Here is a 20,643-nt window from a genome sequence, read left to right as displayed (position 1 = left end):
ACATTATTTTTGATATTAGAATTGCAGAATTAATAGAAAGGTATTCAAAATAATTTCGTAATTCCTAAATCTTGATTATACTATATTTGAATATATTTTTAAATTCAAAACATCGAAATAATATTTATACATATTTAAGGTTAAAATATTGTTACTATATTTTTAAATCATTTGTAAATAAGTATTTCTCACTGTTATGTAGTTAAGAATTGAAAAAAAATATATAATTGATAAAAAAAAATAGAATGAACCTGAAGGAGACTTGATACGTTCACAAAGTTTGCAGCAGATTATCGGTCGAACAATTTACTCACTCTGCTATCGGTACCATAAATAATAAAGCAGATTCTTTTAAATATAAACTGCTTAAATATAAATACTTTCTTTGATTACTATGGTGTTCTGCTGAATATCAAGATATTAAATATTGCATATTAGATAAAGAATGTATGTAAAAGCGACTTAAATATCGGTTTTAAATTTGTTTAACTACGGGGTACCAAATTAAAAAATCTAAAAATACGTTGGAAATAATAGTAACAATAATATATACCTTCTGTAAAAGTATAATCATAATTCCACGAATGCTTCAACATAAAACCAGCATTTTTCAGCCTTTTTTAAGGTTTCTCATTTTGTACAACTTGGATTTTCAATTAAAAAGTCTGAAAAAATTGTATTAAATCTGCCTTGACAACTAAAATGCCTCTAATTTTTTTTACGAAATTTTGCATAGAACAGGATAAGAGAAATTGGTCAAAAACGTTATTTTTGATTTTTAATTTCGAGATATAAAGTTGAAACTTGGCGAAAATTGATTTCTATTTCTCATAAATATATAATTATCATAGTTTATATTTATGTATAATTTAAAATATAAATACAGGAAGTAAGTATCGAAGTATTTAAAATTAAGGAAGGATTTGTAGAGAATATTACAAGAAGGTTGGATTTAAATATTAAAGAAATCATTTTCAAACGAGGCAAAAACATTGGTGAAATAAAAATGTACGAGTTTTTGGTAACTTTTTGGTAAAATTCTTAATACACAATATGATTTACATTTCCTTCATTTAAAGAAAAAAACTAAAATGTTGATTTATGGACGGGAATGTGTATCTTTGAATATTTTAATACAGTAATTTGTTTACTGTTTTCTAATAAACTGTGAAGAGTAGAATATACAATATTAAAATAAATTATGAGGATAGATAAGTCGAGCTTAGGATAGTAATTTTTATAGTGCTAGTTAGCCACTTGAAGTGACGTTTTTTCATGATTTGTAAAATCAGTTTAAACGATGAGATGGTAACGCGTAAAAATATCAAGGTTGGAAATTAATTAGAAGACAGTATAGCTGTGACGTAAAATTCAAAACGTATGTATATGTATGTTCGCACTATAGCAGACCAGCTGAGATATGACGTAAATGTACGTTCGTATAACGTGAAAAGATGACGCTAAAATAAATCGGTTCTACATTTATTTATTAAACCGTTTAAATAAATTCCACATTAACGATATAAATCTCTGACATCCGTTCGTATGAAAAGTATTATAAACGATTCAAGAGTTGTTAAAAAATACTCGATAAAGTCAATCTCGATTAAAGTATTATTTAAAATGAAAATAATAATAATGCAAACGTTTAGTAATGATATTATTAATATTACGCACGCGAAAGAATTAACAACTTATGAAATTGTTTTTAATGTCGCTACAGTTATATAATTGACTGACATGATGAAACTTGATTATCGACATTCGTTAATGTAAAATGTCATGTTGTGATTTTTTATTTTTCAAGAACCAGACTATATACACGTCACGATTTTCATGTTTTATTTAAAATTCAAAGTACAGAGATAATAGTCGAATTGCAACCATGATTCATTTTAGTTTATTCGACGTGCCGATAATAATTTTATCAGGTAATTTATAATTATCTTTGAATGTCCCACTTTCGAAATGATATAAATTTTGTAATTACATTTTATCAAAGGCGACGCATGCAAAATCATTCTAAATATGTGTTTTAAATATCTGTTTCAACTATTCGTCTATAAATAAAACGGTAATTTCTTTGATTTCTGGATAAAATTTGAATAACAGACTACGGTAGCATACACGTATCATGTACGATGTGATGATTATTAGATTTTTTAATTTCGTTAGTTACAAAAACAGTTACAACAATAACAAAGAAAAAAACTCAATCGTTCATTAACAAGTTGTCACGTATAATTTTTAAACACTACTAAAGAGCTTAATAAGATAGTAATAAAAAATGTGATCCCCACAAAAACTATGAATAGTTTATTTTCCAATTCTTCATTCATTCGTAAACAGTTACACTGTATTTCAAATATAATTAATTTTCATTTAAAACGTATGCTCTCTTAACTGTTAAACGAATAAGCTTTCTGCTTATTGAAAGAATTTTCTAATTAAATTATTTTAATAAATACTGATTACCAACGAATTAAGAAAATCGATGATCAAATTAAACGAATTCAATGTTTTACTTCCATTTGCGAAAGAAAAAAAAGAGTCACCATATGTCTTAATCTAGATTATTCGACGAATCTAGTCTAAAAAAACTATACTTCCTTCATGGGCTTAGATAACGCACACTGTTTTTGTGATCCACTTAAGCAGAGATTTCTAAGCCATGGTCCACATTTTATCGAAGATCACGCCATCGAAAATCATCGTTCAAGGTCACATCGGCATTTTCCAGACTTCCAACACGCAGTATTACGTCAAGGAAAGAAACTTACGACAGAATTCATTTCTATTCTTTTTTTATTTCCATTTCATTCGACTCTTTATTCGCATAGAAGAATGAGCTTTTATTCATTTCCGTAAAAGCGGGAGGAGTTTCTCTTCAAATTGCATAATTTTTTGCGGAAATCAGTGTATTTAGAGACACACGAGTTACACGTGCACGCAAGAATGGTTCTTTGCATTTTACAAACAGTGTTGCTCATGAATATTCAACAATGTTTGATCAAGTCGTAAGATGACTGCAGCTCTGTGCTCAAGCAAATGAAAAATAGCAAAAGGCTTCGATGTAAAAAGCGTGTATTCTTAGTTCCGTCCAACGACTTTAAAGCCCAGTAACGTTGGTTATACGTATAATTAAAAAACAGTCGCGTAACACCGATTAAAGGGACGAATATTTTCCGAGAAATAATATTCGTGATCCAAATGTGCTTTATTGTTTTGATAATGACTTTATAATAGATCCGTATCGTATAGTATCAAGCGTCTACAATCGTAGACTCAACATCGCAGCGAGTCTTTGTTAAACAATTAAAAATCATCACCACGAAGAACGCCTATTTCCACGCATAAAGAATACTCATTCCATTCGATAATAATGAATTGATGCAATCGTTGACAATAATACCTTCCATCGAATCTGTTCAACGCCTATGTCGTACAAAAGCCTCATGAAACCGGTTCGTTAATGCACAGCATCCTATTAAACACATTAACCAAGTTTTTCAACGGATTATCTTTGTTGTGTCCACGTTTTCTGGCCAGCCTTTCGCAAGAGATTAGAAGAGTCTTCGGCGAGCAAGAACACCTGTATACTTTCCGATTCTTTAGATGTGTTTTGTCCCCACCAAAAAAAATTAAGGGTCTCTGCTTACGTTCTAGTCAATATGTAGCTGTTTGATTTAGAAAGAAAAAAAAAAAAAAAAAATGATAAAAAGTCACCTGAGCCGCTTGCGGCGTTCGACCAATCCTGGAAGGACATTCTGCTGCGCCTGGAGAACGCTGTGTTCGGACCCTTCGTCTGGAAAGCTATCCTCTGTCTCCAATTCCTCTATCTCCAAATCCCCGTTTGGATCGGCGTCGGGATCCCCGACCACGAAGCTTACTGGATTTTCGGACATCGTAACGACGGAATCGACAAAATCGTTCTCGTCCTCTCTCGATCCTCGAACGCCAGGCTCTCTGTCTACGCGGTTGGTGTTACCTTCAAAACAGTCTATGTGTACGTGTCAAGATCAACTGGTCCGACCGTGTCCCGTGCCGCACACTTATTATCCAGCATTTGCATGTTATTTACAAGTGTTCCGCCGCGTTCTCCCCATAGCGAACTTTAAACGCGTTCCGTGCTGTGTCCTCTCCTCGATGTTAAGTGTCAAGGGCCACTCACGAACAAGTTTAGCGTCTCGTACGGACACGGACGTTAGAATTTACTTTTATGCCACGCGTCGAGATGTTTGGACAATTCATTCTTGTCCCTTACAGTTTGTACGTTCGAAGTAGGAATCGAGTTCGATATCGTTGTGCTTTTGGCGGACTACGAGGGTCGAAATTTAACGAATTTCAATGAAGATCGATTTCTCGATGCTGCGTCGTCAGTAGCTCTGGGCGATCTCGATAAGATTCGCGAAAAACTTTTGGAGAGTGGCCCTCAATGTTTGCGTCGTGGAACCTCAATTAGAGGCAAAACTTCCGAATGATCCAGCCATGGTTCATGCCAAACAAGCTGCATGCAATTTCCAAGCGTTTCTCCGGCCAACGAATAACCCGATTACGATTTATTAATCCCACGTGAAACGAACGTTCGCCTGGCGAACGATACCGGTCGACGAATGTCGGGACACAATGAATCCAAATCGGGATGGAAGACATGCGGATGATGATCGTGCACGTGAATCGTGGATACCACCAAATGAATGATTCGATTCGGCGCTAGGAATCATGATTCTATTGTTATTAGTTAGGTTAAATGTAAATTTATTTGCATTAACTTAAACAGTTATTCATCGATCGATATGTCTATTTTTCTCTGCCATCCACTACACAGTGATATACGAACGCTATTTGTATATCTATCGGTTAGTTTATAAATCATTTAAATTGAGCAATACTATTTTTTATACTATACAGGGTGTTCGGTCACCTCTGGGAAAAATTTTAATTAGCAATTCTAGAGACCAAAATAAGACGAAAATCAAGAATATCAATTTGTTGATTGAGGCTTCGTTGAAAAGTTATTAACAAAATTATTAATAAAATTTGTCCACCTACACGAATTTTTTTCTCACAAATGCATAGGATTTCGGGGGTATTTCTGTTGACCAAAAATGCTTGTAATTGACCCCTGCAGCTAAAAATAATTTTTCCAAGACGATTCGAAATTCTTTTCTTTCACCCAAAACTTTCAACACATACTCGAATTTTTTTCTCAAAACTGCGTAAGATTTTAGGGATATGTCTATTCACCAAAAATGATTGTAATTGACCCACGCAGCTGAAAATAATTTTTTCAGAATGATTTGAAATTTTTTAATTTCTCCGAAAAAATTTCTGTTCGGTATGGAACATTGAACGTTAATAAGTTTTTAAGGAAGCCTCAATTAAAAAATTGGTGTCCTTAATTTTCGTTCTATTTTAGCCTCTAGAATCTGCCATTCAAATTTTTCCCAGGGGTGGCCGAGCATTCTGTATAATTTCCAAATTGTATAGTAAGTTTTGCTTATAAAATATTTTAATGTTACACGAACATGACTTACTTGTACAAAAAATTCAACTTTGCAAAAATGCTTTATTTTTAGAAATAAAAATCGACACGAAAGTTCGATACTAGCTTTCGTTATACAATAGTAATGTGTATGAATTTTTTAATGTTGTGCGTGCGTTGCTTACGTAAAAAACCTATACGTTGCTTAAACTATTAATAAGAAAGCTGTTGTGACTAACTGTATTTTAATTTTTTCTTTGTCAAGGTGACGCACATACGTAAAATCGTGTTTCCTTGGTTTTAGTTTCAACGACTCAACGATTAACATGACAATACGAACATTACGAAACGTGCAAACTCTGTTAAATCAGTTGCTTATTACTTTTGGTGTATTCAAACATCATTTATGAACTCTAAATAAAATAAAATACATTACGAAATTTGTAATACAAACAGGACTCCTTAATAGCTTTACTATTTCAAAGAATAGGAAGTACTACTTACAAAAGTTGTATAACTTCTAGATTTGTAATCGTAGAGATTTGAAGGTCAACATCGGTTTTATAAATTGAAAATTTTCATAATAAAGTTGGATAGAGTAGTGAATGTTATCAATTAAAATACAATATTTTTCGCTTCTTGCATCACTGTTTATGTTTCTCTAGCTCGAACAATTATCGACTTTAATCTCGCACGAAATCTGAGGGTCCCGATTTGATTGGAAAAAGAAGACAATGTAAAGTTACATCCATAAAGCAACTAATAGTTTCCAAAATATTCAACTTCTAAAATAGCGTTTATCCGAGATTATAATGGTTTCAGACTGGTTTCAAAAGACCTTGATCATCCTACGTCAAACTTATAGGCACGCTTCGAGTTCCGATTGGTAGACTACAATAATGGGTTTACGATAGTATGCATAAGACGTTTTTAAAGTCAGTCTACACGTAATATAGCAGTTTAAAGATCACCAGTCTGATATTTTAACAACTGAATATATCAGAAACTCTTAGTCTTATTTAGTTTTTATCACTTTGTTACAAAAAGAAAGAGATTGATTTTCAAATCACTTCTGTACCTTCGAACACAAAGGAACTATTGCCACCATATTGTGTCCCTTTCGAAACCATACAACCTTTGTAAGAAATACCTTACGTACGTTCAGTCAAAAAAGTCTCTGCACATCTTATGCTCGCTATCCTAGCGAATTATAATATTAATTTCGAGAAAAAAGAATGCACAAATGAATTGTAAATATCTACGTGGAATCGTAAAGTACAGTAAAGTTTGTTGCAAAATATATGGAATTTAATAACTATTATTATAATTTGCGGAACAGTGCAATAAAATTGGGTTCTTAAAGAAACATTTATCTTCCAGCAAAATAATGTACTGTACAATATGAGCAATAAAGCGAATAAAAATAAACTATATTAATAGCGTGGAATAATGTTGCATTTTATGTAAATGCATAATTGAGTTGATAGTACGAAAAAACCGAATGGCGGCGGTGTTCAAGGCTAACGATGGCCCAACTGCTTATCAACGCGCAGAGAAAAGAAAAAACTTTATAATTTCAAGCTTCTCCATGATTATGGACGAAGACATTTTTTTTTTCGTGATTTTTGTGAAACTCTAATAATTGCAAGATTGATTGTTTTTCGTTGAATAATAATTGCAAGATATTCGTTTATGTAAAAATAATGAATAAAACAATGATTTACTTACGAACGATTGAATAAAATTTACAACCCGTCGGAGCAGCGAGTATACGGTGTACGGAAACCTTTTTGAGCGTGTGTACGTTCAGCCAGTTTAGCAACATTTTAGTGGGAATGGTTCGTGAATGAAGATTAATCACTCCAGGTTACCCAGGCGTACCCGCGTTTCTTCGTTTTCAGGACTTTGAACAAAAGGAGAGCACATAGGGGACATGGAGCACAATAAACCCGAGAACGGGACCAAATCCGTTATCAACACTGAGACGATTACAATGGATTAATCGAAATCGAATTCGACGCGCGCGGAGCGGCAAAGAGTCCCAGAGGAAGCGACATTACGATAAATCCCCAGACTCTGTGAGTCTCGTTACTCACCCTCGATCACCCTAGAATCGCACGCGAAACGAAACACTCGGAGAATGTCGAGTAGCCGGCCTTCCTGAAGTCGTTCCGGCCAAATGTTTCCAAGGCGTGCGTATCGACGCGTTAGCGCGGCGAACGAGAACACGACGACGAAAGGTAGCAGACAGTAGAACAGCTGAGCGATCGTCTCGGGAGACACGTTGACGATCGTGATTGAGACCTTGGAACAATTAGAAGGATCAAGGGCCCCTTTCCATATCCTCGGCCGCGACTCTCTCTTACGTCCACACTCGTGTACACTTCACCCTTGATATCACGGTTACTCCCGAACTCTCGGTTCAGCGACACGCGTACCGCACGCGTTGATAACGAAAACTATACAAAATCGCGTTCAATTCCTGAATTGAACTTCGAACGAATGGAATATTACACGAACTTTCGGGCCTTGACACGAAATGAATCTAACGCCGAACGGTTGCCGCGATAAAGCGTCTAACGATTCGTAACATGAACTTCTTTGGTCGTTACTTTCACAGGCGGCGTCAAGATCTGTCGGGGTCGGTACGGAATATCGAGGTTCGAGTAATAGTCGGAACGTCACCCATCCGGCTCGACGACACCGTTTCCGTGTCACAAACGATTACGAAATTAGTAATTGTACCGAAGGGTGGGCCCGATGGAGGGTCTGTTCCCTTTCTGGCGGGACTCCTCCTCTGTCTCCAGGTTCGAATACTTCCACGGCAAACGTTTTCTATCCTCTCGAGGCGTCGATCCCGCCACTGGGCTTGGTCTTGTTTACGCTACGAATCTCTTCGGAGCACTCGCTGCTCGTCTGTGCGCGATCGTTTGCGTAACCGGCAGTCTGTTTTCGAATCTAGCCGCGCGTTTAGACGCTGGAACGACGGGTGCTCGCCATTGTCGACGGTTTTAGAGAACGTTTCACGTCGGGTAGCACGAAATGAGATATGACGACGCACTGGCCGTGTTCGCTTCACGCGATATCGTACGTAAAAGAGAGGAAATCGACTTCGAGCACTACACGCGAACGATACAGAAAAAAAAAACCGGACGCCGGGGTTCAGGGGTCGTCGCACAACGACGACACCATACGCGGACGGATTCCACTGTACTTTTTCGCGCCGTGTTGACGGTGGATCCACCGATACCGTCGATCGACGAAAGCTCACGCGCGTCTACACGTCGATACGCGCCAATTATCGCCGGGTTCCTCTTCCACACCGTAATATTATTGCGTTTATCGTTTTCCCCTTACCTTCGTCGACGCTACGCGCTTTTAATTCCTATCCAACTAGCGATTCGTTGCTCCAGTTTCGTCGACACGACCGAATTAGGACCGACTTAAGACCGAATTAAAATCGTTGTTTTCTACGATTACAGTTTACTAGTAGCTTTTTCCTTCTGCTTTACATTTCTTCCTCTGTTTTCAAGGTTGTTTTAATTAATCTTGCAGTAATTATAAAATATTAAAGATAAGATAAGAGTTATCAATTAATTTATATTTCATCGATACTGCCTAACATCAATCAAACTATTGTAGAAAATTTGGGAACGATAGATAAGTACGAAGAACCAAGGGATCGAACGAAACAAAAAGAATGAATCACCATTTTATCTTTTTTCAATCAATAACGATTAACGTCAATGAATGTATAATCAATCGAAATGAATTGCTTTATTCTTTCCTTGTCGTTCTAAGGAAAAGTGTAAAAAATATTCTGAGAAAAATAAAAACATAAGTATATGATTGAATTGTATCGCAAAAGTGAAAACAGTGACAGTGAAAAGAAAAATACGAAAATTACCGAGGTTCTCATTCTGCGAAGATTGGGCTACATGGTGAAATATTTTCGAATAGAATTCCTGAGTTGTGTACAAAAGTTTGTTTTTGAATTTTGACCTAGAAATTCTGGCCAAAACTGTTTCATGTAGCAACTTAGCGTTCACAATCTTTCTATATTTTCTTCTCTATCTTTAGCTTTGTCTTTCTTTCATTCTGCAATTATTAATTCCTACATATATTTTATTTAACCATAGTCGATGCTTTTTTATTATATTTTTACGGTTTTACGAGAATATCGATAATAAACTCTTCCTTAGAACTTGGATTATTACGAAAACTCTACTGTAGTAAATAACCACAACACAAAAAGTATAATTTTTTGCATTAATTATATGTTTATTGACGTTAATTAACGCTGGGATGGATTATGTTTTCAATGATTTTTCGACTCTTCCTGTTTTCTGCGATCCTGTTTCGACTCGATGTTATTCGAAATTTGTTAGGGGAAGTTTATGTTATAACCAAGCAAGTACTCTGAAAATTAATTCTATTCTTTTGATAACGATTGTAAAGAAATAGGTCTGATGAAAAACGTTACCATATTGCACCATTATTGAGAAACTTTATTTTAGTAATTTTTTTCCAGTAATTTTGCAATTTGCTAATGTGTACTCTTAGGCATTAATTTTTTTTTATAATTAATTCTATTCTTTTGATAACAATTGTAAAGAAGTAGGTCTGATGAAAAACGTTACTATATTGCACCATTATTGAGAAACTTTATTTTAGTTTTTTTCCAGTAATTTTGCAATTTACTAATGTGTTTTCTCTGGCACTAATTTTTTTTTTATAATCATGCTCAAGATTACTTGTAACGTCGCGAATAAAGAATGAAATTAATTTTTGCAATATTTGCTCGATATAATCGAACAATTTTCCTCTACCATATTTTCACGAATTTTTTTAACATGAATCGAGGATTTCGAATTTCCAATCGTTTCCATTCGATTCGATTCCTTTCCAACCAGGATGTTGTTTGCCAGAGTTAATACTGCGTCGCTTTAACGAAGTCAAATCGTCACATTTGTCTCATTCTTGCGCACTGCGGTCCAACGTGGACATTATCACGACGAGTAAGGACGCAAGTATAGTTATTCGCACGCCTGCCGGGTGACGTCTATGCGTACGAGTGTATGCACGCACGCGGCATATACGTACAATCGGCGGATTCTCTGTGTAACGTTGCGTAATACGTGTTACATTATTACATTACGGTGTATGTAAATAGGTGTAAAATATCTTTTGACGCCTGAATGCGAAGTAACTGCATGAGAAACGTGTTAGAAAACAAATATTTAAGTAAACTCCTTCGACCGAACCCACGAAATCCTTCTGTTTGTTGGTCTTATCCTTGACATATATATTTTATCGGTTAACAAGCGGTTTATCGTAGCAATTACCTCTAACGATCATTTACGAATACTATGGCTGCATCTTCATTTGTTATTCGTGAAATAGCTCGACGTAAACAGTTATTGGTATTTTTCAATTAGAGACGAATCTTCGGTTATCGCGCGAATGCCCAATGCTTCTGATAATTACAGTTACGAAGACGCAGACTATTCCGCTCTTGATTGTGAATGCCGCGTGCACGGTTCATGACTTTTACGAAGACGAATCATACGATATTGGGCCACGAATCAAAACTGGCTAAAGACATGATCTCGAGTTATCGAGAATAGAGCCGCGTATCTGATGAAAAACACCATGATAATTACCGGAGTATAAACAGATTGTACATTTTAATTTTATCGTAGTTACGAGCACGGTTTCTCTTTGATAAATTTGTTCATCCTACATAGCTTTCTTATAACATTAATTATAAATATGAATGTATATTTTCCTTTTTTTTTTTTAATAAAGAAAAACACACTGAAAACAATGAAAGTTTCGACATCGTCTGTTTTTACATTTTGTTTAATAAGAAATAATTAAAAGTTGAAATGCGTGATGTATGATACTATTAATTAGCGATGAGAATAGGTAAATATGTGTTGGCTATTATGAAAGTGGCCTAAATCGCGAAACCAACAAAATTGATATTTTCGATTTATGCCACACCGTCACATAAAAAATTTCATTGTTATAATATTAAAAATTATTTTATCATATACACTTATCTTTATTATTAACTACTTTTAATAAATTTATTATCTTACTATTTCACCAATTTGCGATGACAAACATTTTAAAGCTATTCAAGTATGCAATGCAGAAAGTGACTGAAAATAGATTAAAAAAGTAATTATAAAGTTACAATCGTAAAATAAATTCGTTATTATGTAAATTGTTTTCTCAATAAAATTCATTAGTTTTCGTTATCATAAATCATCAGTTAGAATATACTATTAATTTTGAAACTGGCATAAGTAATTCAACTATTCAAACAAATTATTCACAAGTTGCTAAACTTTTTAAAATATTTTTTAACCTGATCAAAATATAAATATTTAATTATCTTGAAACGGGAAATTTAGTTACGCCAGGTTTCATAATAACCGGCATATTTATTACAAAAACATTATCAAGTATTTATGGACTCCTCCATTTTATTATTTATAGATTTCGTGCTGCAGAAAATGTATCATATGCGCAGAAAATGAAATTAATAAATTAAGAATTAAATTTCCATTGATAATCAAGTTTATAAAATATTTTTCTCAACCCAAAATGTGTACTAAAACTGTCTGTAACATATGATCCAAACGATCGTCGAGTAAAATTGAGTATCATGTTAATAGCATAGTTTAGAACCGATAAGACTGGTAACGCGTGCTGGAAAATGATCGACGATAATGTAATTGTAGCATAATCCTGATACAATCTATAACCCGTTCACTGCCAGGTGACTGATCTTTAGAACGCTTATAATAAATGAATTTTAATATCTGTAATAATTTTCTAATAATGTCATTGGCATTAGGAATATTAGAAAATAAAAAATGCTCCATTTGTTACGCCATAAAAACTGGTGTATTTCCAAATTTTCAAATTTCTCGATAAATGTTTTTAAAATTAGACTTTTCAAATTTGGAAAACTTGGACTGTTCAACTTCAAATTCAACAGTCGCTTATGCTCATAATTTAGTACGATTAATGTCGAATGCAATTATCCAGTGATTCAGACTATTGAATAATATAAACAAAATTAACGGGTCTATTAGTCATGTGACTTTAGAATTCCATAAAATCGCATAATTCGTATACAACAGTCATTGATAAGTGCAATATCATTTATTACGTAACTGACGTCGCACGTACGATTAATGATAACACGTGTTACGTTCACGCGCTAATGTGTAAAGCATACAAGTTATTTTCATCGTATTATAGATAGGCAGGTATGGATGAACTTGAAATTACAATGCGAATATGTCTGCAATTGTATTTGACTCTTATAAAATGTGGCTTTATTATTAAAAGTCTGAAATGAGGTCTGTGAAATGTTGAACGGTAATATACATATATATATATATACTATACACATTAGTGTGTTATTTATCACTTGAAACGAAAAGAACGTAAAATGTGAGAAAGGAACAAAGTTATTTCTAAAGAAATATCTTCGTCATTCCGTGAAGACAATATTAATATGCAACAATATTATTAACTAATCGTGACTGACATCACGAATACAAAATTAATGCCACTCGAAGCTACTAGGAAGTGAAAAAACTATGGATAAAAATAAATCGTATGTTAGTGATCTGTAATGGTATGCATTGTTGGTATAAGAAATTAATTTACAAAACTACTTTGTTTTTAATGAATCCTAACCGGTTATACATAACGTTCGCTTCGATTTTTTTAACATTATATGTTTAAATAAAAGTGCATTTATTCTTGTTCAACTAGTTGATTTATAATCTTATCAAAAATATTACGTAAAATAATAACGAGCAACTTAATTTTTTCTCATCGCGCTTTATAATTATTTACATATATTTAGCGGCTGCAGCTCAATGGATTTTCACACGAGGCAATCAAAAAATTGACAGAGCACTCTGATTGGTTAATTAGCAAGTCAGGCGACGTATAACGTGTTTTGATTGGTCCGTACAAAGCGTGCGGTGTATCCAAGGAGCACGCGTTACCAACCGATGTATACTGAACGCAGCTCTAATACAATCATAAGTGGACAACATTTATCGCGTTACCTTTCGAATGATTCCTAATCCAGAAAAGAAACGTAAAACCACCATTTGAAGAAAACTATACAACTCACCGGTGACGAATCCTCCGCGGCGGAGTAGCACGCTCCTCACTGAGGTTAGGTTCGTCTTTCCGTTCGTGTTCTGTCATTCGATATGCTTTTCCTCACAATTCAACGAGAAAAAATATCACACGGCACTGGTTATGCCCAATTATTGTTCGTAAACGATCGAACGTAGTCGATCACAACGTAGAAACTTATTGTCACCTTTTATACATAGATTTTTTTACTTCCGCTAAGGCAGATGCACCATGGCGCAACATGAAGAATTCATATACCGACAGCACACCACCTTCGAGTTTCGCTGTTGGTCCTGTACGGTGGAGGTTCTTTATCGATAGGTAGAACTGTTTCAGTAACGCTCTTTGAACCTAGAGGTCAGGGTCTCACAGGTACTGTTAGTTTCAAACGAATTTCCCTAATTTTATGGACGGGACTGTATTTGATACAAATTCAATTATAGGCGTCGTTAAGAAAGTACGGGTTGTTATTATTCTATTCGAAATAATTTATCAAGTTAGCCGAAGAATTGTAGTAAGATTATCGATGCAACTAATTTTTAATATTTGATTGTCACATAAAATATTTTTAATTTTCTAAGATAATTTCAAATATTTTTAGTCTATCGTGGCTTAATTTTCGTTAATTAACCTTTGGTCGGGCGTTACTTGAAAAATTGACTTGAAAAGACGTGCTACGATCACATAGACGTTGCATTATTTAAAAAAGACACAATGAATTATACAAGTTACGAATTATGAACAGTTTACAAATGATACTTTTTGAAGAATTCACTTGTTGCCACAAATATACTCGAAGAATGAATGCAGTAATGCTTGGAATACAGTAGATTTCTCGTTTTTATTAAAATTGCTTATCATTAGATACAAACACAACTGATAGGAGTTGTATTGATTTTTCTCATTAAAAGAACTACTTATATCACAGATTAAAGGTACGTAATTTTATATGAAAGATACTAACAAAAGTTTCGTTATTAATAGTATTGAAAGATAGTATATCAGATTATATAATTTAAAGATAAACATTTACGTATTTATGTGCATAGGTTTATTTTGTTTGTACCTTGCAGCAGAAACCAATTTCTAGTGACTTAGAAAAGTTCACGAAAATTATACTATAATCAAAAAGTAATGTACGATAATCAGATCGTATTAGACAATGATTATAAATCATGTCAAGTGCTTGCTATTGCTTTAACAAATGTAGTTAAACATAGTTTGAATCTCGAATTCAAGGAAAGCTGTTTCTCTATGTTAAGAATAGATAATTCGCATCAAGTAAAAACTGTTCTAATGGTTAAACTGTTACCATTAATACATAAAAATGATACTTCTTCTAATAATAGTTAAATAGTTTATAAAACGTATATTTAATTAATGGAAATTTCATTCATGCTTGAAAGGTTACAGAAATAACGACAGAATATGAAACACCGATAAAACTATTAACTGCGATGTACATAACATGTTTTTATTTTCAAGCGATAACAGTTGTTCTTTTGACATCGCCATTGAAATTCAACAGTTTTTTTTAGAAACGACTTAATCGTCTCTGATACCGATCAAATAAAACTTTTTCTATGTGTATTCTGTCACCAAAATTTCGCATTATCGATCGATGTAATATTGTATTACTTTTAAAAAATATAACAAAGAAGAACGCAATTAAACTTGTAAAGTTCGAATATTCCCGCTCAGCGTTAGCGTAACCGGCAGAATTCTGCGCAAGCGTAGTTGCGCATAAGATGCGTAGTATTCGGTCTTGTACCAGTCAAGACGTGAGGGTCAGGTTAGGCAGGTCGGGCTGACAACGCATCGAAAAGAGCGTACCGTTGTGGCTCATAAATGAAGGTTAACTTTGTCGCGAATCCAGCGAAAACCGTGAACAAGAACGAGGGCGATGCTTCGGGCGAACTGTCAACAAGATCTCCGTATTGGTTTAGAAGTATCGCGGTGAATTAGCCAGGGACAAACATGGATCGTGTTCCGGCAGACGTGTGTTTTTCTTCGTGGTGAACCTCTCTCTGTCTCACCGGGACAGGGATCCTCAACCTCGGGAGTGGTGATATTCACGCAAGTACGTAACACAGACAAGCATTATAAAACGCGGCGCATACACGCGACTCAACGTGTATTAATATACGCAACGGCAAAGGGAAGAGGAGCTTCCCGCTTGTTAGTATGCAAGTGCCGTTTCGGTGCCCCTTACGTGGCCTTATTTGCACTCACGTCCAATCGGCGCGCGAAACGAATCAAAATGACCGCTCTACTTTTCGCCAGATTTTTTGGAATATAACGCCCGGCCCGTGTAAGTATCGTCTAATCCCCGAGCATCCCTACAAATATCGTGTCTCTCTGTGTTTCTTTTTCTCTCGTTTGTCCGTGCGTGCGTGCATGCGTGCGCGTGTAACGGTGCAATAAATGGCGGAGGATGTAAAAGGGCTTTCTGAGTCTACGATGTGCCAGGAGAGAATTATCGGTATTGTCGTTCCCCTGACATAACCGCCGTTACTTCTCTCGTTCGTAGTTTCAGGTGAGAGTCGATATTCCAGTTGTCCGTTACTTCTTCTTCCATGCACGTACGATATTTTCTCATGCGACACTATCAACCAAACGTACGATGTAAATACATCTCGGTATTTTATTTATTTAAACCATTGACGTCGTGCAATTTTGTACACCAAAGTTCATTGCACCTAACCCTGTATTGCACGGTACTGCATGGAAGGAATCGTCGGGAAGCTTCAACGTCCTTTAACGGACTTTATAACCTCAAAATTCATGAATTCCGTTGTAGTAAATATTACTTGCTGCGAACGTTTCCGGTAACCAGTAACAGTGCAGTAATTCAATTTATATCGTACAAAGGAATGTTTGTTTTTACACTTTGCCATAAATCAGTAAATATCCGTGCATAATGAAGTATGTTTATAATTTCATACTTTCTTAATCGTTACGCATACAAGATAACAAAATTTGAACAAAAATAGGTTTCTACTAAAAGTATATTATAATCTTCACAGGCCTCGATCAAAACTGGAAACAAAAAAGAGAGTGTGTTGACAAAGAGTAAATAATAGTGATTTACCGTGTGTAAATGTAAAAAGGAGAGAATTCAGTTACGATGTAAGGATTGAAGTGCGTGTAACGCGATAAGGGCTTCTCGTGTGCACGATGCTTAATTAAGTTCTCATTGTATACGTTGCATAACCGGAATAGAGAAAAACAATCCGTGCGGATTGTAATTAAGCAATGGATGCGGTTACGCGCGTTGGAACATCACAGCGAGAATAACAATACTCAAAGGCGGGAATTCGTGAAAGAAAAAGGTTAACCCCCGCAGCATTCGCATTCCAGTTGCACTACGCGAAGTAAGATAGTGACCTTGGCATAGTAAAGTTATCATCTCCTTATTGAAAAACCCCACCTTGATTCATCTCTATCAAGCTCGTCGAGTTTTATTAAGTCAATGAGTTCGCAAAATTATTTAGCCAGATAGCTTGGCTCGCTCGCCGGATTATGCGCATCTTATCCGTCGCGTCATTGTAAACTAGAGCTGCGCGGAGTGTTTAATATTCGTGTACTTGAAACTTGAGCTGACCAACTTGGTTCTATGACGAATAATACTGCGTTATAAACTACGAAGTTGATAATTTTTTCATATTTTGAATTCTTGATAAATCAATTACAAATAGTTTTGCGTCTTATTTTTCTGGACGCAAGAACGAATTTTATTAGAAAATTAACTTTTCCTTTAAATAACTAATAGCCTATCAGGGTTTTGTGTTTTTCTTATTATTTCTTTATGTACTAACATTATTATTGTGAAAGTGTTAAAATCTAAATTGTATACTTGGAAGAAACAAATGACCGTCACTTTCGTGTCATTGTTTATTTACAGCTACCTATTTGAACAAAATTATTTCATAATATGGAAATATAAATCGATGTAGCATGAAACAAATAAAAATTTTTATTTTGTTTACTTATTTTCATTTAAGATTAACCAGGCATTTAATTTCATTTATTACTTATAATATTACTCTTATTATTTATTCCTATTTCATAATCTTTGTATCACGTTTTTTGTCCTTGACTTATATAATAATATTTGAAACTTTAACATTTCAGTTTTAAATGAATTCAGGCTGTGTTTGTTATTATATTAACAGTAATATGATTAATTGCGGCATATTACTCTATGCACAAGTACATATGACAATATGAATACTAGTTTGGCCCATTTCGCCACAATTGTTAACAAGTTTTTCATTTTACATTTTGTTTCTGTAAGTTCTAATTTCACATCTCTTTATTATACAGGGTGTTCGGCTACCTCTGGGAAAAATTTTAATAAGCAATTGTAGAGACCAAAATAAGACGAAAATCAAGAATATCAATTTGTTGATTGAGGCTTCGTTAAAATGTTATTAATAAAATTATTAACGAAATTTGTCTACCTACACGAATTTTTTTCTCACAAGCGCGTAGGATTTTGGGGGTATGTCTATTTACCAAAAATATTTGCAATTGATCGCTGCAACTAAAAAAAATTTTTCGAAGACGATTCGATATTCTTTTTTTGTCACCCAAAACTTTCAACACATACTCGAATTTTTTTCTCGAAACTGCGTAGGATTTTGGGGATATGTCTATTCACCAAAAATGCTTGTAATTGACCCCTGCAACTGAAAATATTTTTTCCAGAACGATTTGAAATTTTTCAATTTCGACGACAAAATTTCTGTTCAGTATGGAACTTTAAACGTTAATAAGTTTTTAAGGAAGCTTGTATCAAAAAATTGGTGTTCTTGATTTTCGTCTTATTTTAGCCTCTAGAATCTCACATTAAAATTTTTCCCAGGGGTGGCCGAACACTCTTTATTTATTGTGTTATGAAACTATTGAATTATGAAGCTTGAAAACCATTAATATCTTAATATTATTTTCTAATAAAATTTATTCTTGCGACCAGAAAAGTAAGGCACAAAACTATTTATAATAACGCGAATTTGTATTTATATTTTTTTTATATCGTCTAAACCTGTTATTGATAATAACACGATAAATAATAAGAATAGATGTTACTTTTTTATTTAACGTTTAAGCGTCGGTAATTCGAGTTTATGTGAACCGATTCAGTGTTTCTTGTTCAGTTTGTCGGGCAGATGAATTTTTCGATGGTTCTTGTAATCCCGAATGAAATGTGAAAAACATGTTACCCGACGATTTTTTGTTCAAGCGCCGTTTTAATTAACTCGATCTAATAAGTTTCACGCGCGAATATGTAAGATCGCGACGTACGACAGCGGATGTGGCATAGACTTTTTACTTGTGGCTTTGTTACACTTTTATTTTCGTCGTTCCGCAACCGTATTACTGTTGCACGCTCTCTGCCGAAGTAAAAACAAAAAGAAAAACAAGAAAAAAAAAAAGAACGAAGAAGAAACGACTGTCGGTTTCACTCATGAATGTGCAACCGGATGTTCCCTTTACCATGAAAAACATTTCTCCGTGAAAGAACAGAACGTTTGTTAATTGGTCATTGAATAAAAAGACTCGGCCCGGTTTCGAAGCTTGGTAAACATTTCGTTTCAAAGTAAACTAGTGCTTTTCAATTAGTATCATTTTCTTTTAAATGAAATTTAATCGATGAAAAACTTTTTTATTCCCCAATTATCAAAAAGTCAAAGAAAAATATTGTCTATATTGTTCATGCACATTAGGTAACGCTTGACTTATGAAAATAATTGAACACTGTAAATACGTTTAAGGATTATTTCATTTCATTTTTGTTGCAAACGTTTATAATAATCTCCATTCAGAAGTTCTTGTACCACTGTCCATTTGTTTAATACTTATGCAGTGTCACCAATTTTAAGTTTTTTTTCGCCCAAAAGATTTTAAAATGTCGTTGGAATATATATAAATAAACTTTGTAAATTTGACTGCAAAAGGTCTTATAGTTTATTTACAAAAAATTCCCTCAAAAAGCATAAAAAAAACACGTTTTACTTATATTTTTTAAATATACGACGATAGATACACTATTTATATGTTTACTATCATTTATACAAAATTAAAAGAATCTAATAGGTATTCATAGATTTGAAAATATAGATGATAGTAATATTTCAGTCAGTAATTCTATCTATCATCTATGTACATACTGGGTGTTCAACCACCCCTGGGAAAAATTTTTATGGGGGATTCTAGAGGCCGAAATAAGATGAAAATCAAGAATACCAATTTGTTGATGGAGGCTTTGCTAAAAAGTTATTAACAATTCAATTCAAAAATTTCAAATCGTTCTGGAAAAATTATTTTCGGTTGCGGGGGTCAATTACAATCATTTTTGGTGAATAGACATATCCCCGAAATCTTGCGCATGTTCGAGAAAAAAATTCAGTATGGGCGGAACTTTAAACGTTAATAACTTTTTAACAAAGCCTCTATCAACAAATTGGCATTCTTGATTTTCGTCTCATTTTGGCCTCTAGAATCTGCCATTAAAATTTTTCTCAGAGGTGGCCGAGCACCCTGTATGTAGCAATATGGAAATGAAATGAAAGGGGTAAAAATAAACCTGTATCTAAAAATGTTTTTATACGTTGTAGAGACAGTATTTTAATTCCGTGAATTGTTATATAAGTATTAAGGAAATCGATGTTTGTAAATTTATGGGGACGAGTTTCTAAACAATTACAGTTACTGTCTGCAAAGGATTAAATGATACATATACATGCGTTTGAAATCATTTTCATTTGAAATTAATGGAAATCTTAATAGATACGGGGTATTGCCAAGACGATGGAAAAGAGTAGTAAAGGCGGATTAAATTTTTTTCTGCAGTTTGAGTTTTACTTTCAAGTTTGCTATCTTAATTGGTTTGGAAAGTTAGAAATTATAAAAATTAATGTTAATTGTATAACACTTCCTCTAGGTAGTGTAATTATATACTGATGTGAATATTATAG

At 34.1% G+C, this 20,643-nt stretch overlaps 2 protein-coding genes across 4 annotated transcripts in view; one reads left to right on the top strand and one right to left on the bottom strand.

The window, feature by feature from the left end:
• Nucleotides 1-8,730, bottom strand: part of LOC122403309 (acetyl-CoA carboxylase) — a 30,544-nt gene extending 21,814 nt beyond the window's left edge. Inside the window, exons 1-2 of the mRNA XM_043406775.1 lie at nucleotides 7,582-8,730; nucleotides 3,727-3,988 (exon numbers count right to left, since the gene is read on the bottom strand). Of these exons, the coding sequence (XP_043262710.1) occupies nucleotides 3,727-3,905 (179 nt within the window). The 5' untranslated portion in view covers nucleotides 3,906-3,988; nucleotides 7,582-8,730. The remainder of the gene's footprint in view (nucleotides 1-3,726; nucleotides 3,989-7,581) is intronic.
• LOC122403310 (rho GTPase-activating protein 32) overlaps nucleotides 1-20,643 on the top strand; it is a 62,840-nt gene that overhangs the window by 5,471 nt on the left and 36,726 nt on the right. Inside the window, exon 1 of one of the 3 annotated variants that reach the window (XM_043406776.1) lies at nucleotides 15,457-15,743. The exons of 1 other annotated variant lie outside the window; for it this stretch is intronic. The gene's annotated coding sequence lies outside the window, so the exon portion shown is untranslated. Of the gene's footprint in view, nucleotides 1-15,456; nucleotides 15,744-15,902; nucleotides 15,975-20,643 lie in introns of those variants that run through there. One more of the 3 variants, XM_043406778.1, reaches the window with a different exon arrangement.

The sequence above is a fragment of the Colletes gigas genome, unplaced genomic scaffold (genome assembly GCF_013123115.1).
Source record: "Colletes gigas isolate AHSC1104 unplaced genomic scaffold, ASM1312311v1 Colletes_gigas_Sc00048, whole genome shotgun sequence".
NCBI lineage: Eukaryota > Metazoa > Arthropoda > Insecta > Hymenoptera > Colletidae > Colletes > Colletes gigas.
Note: the sequence above shows the minus strand (reverse complement) of the source record. Positions and strands in the feature narration are given on the sequence as shown.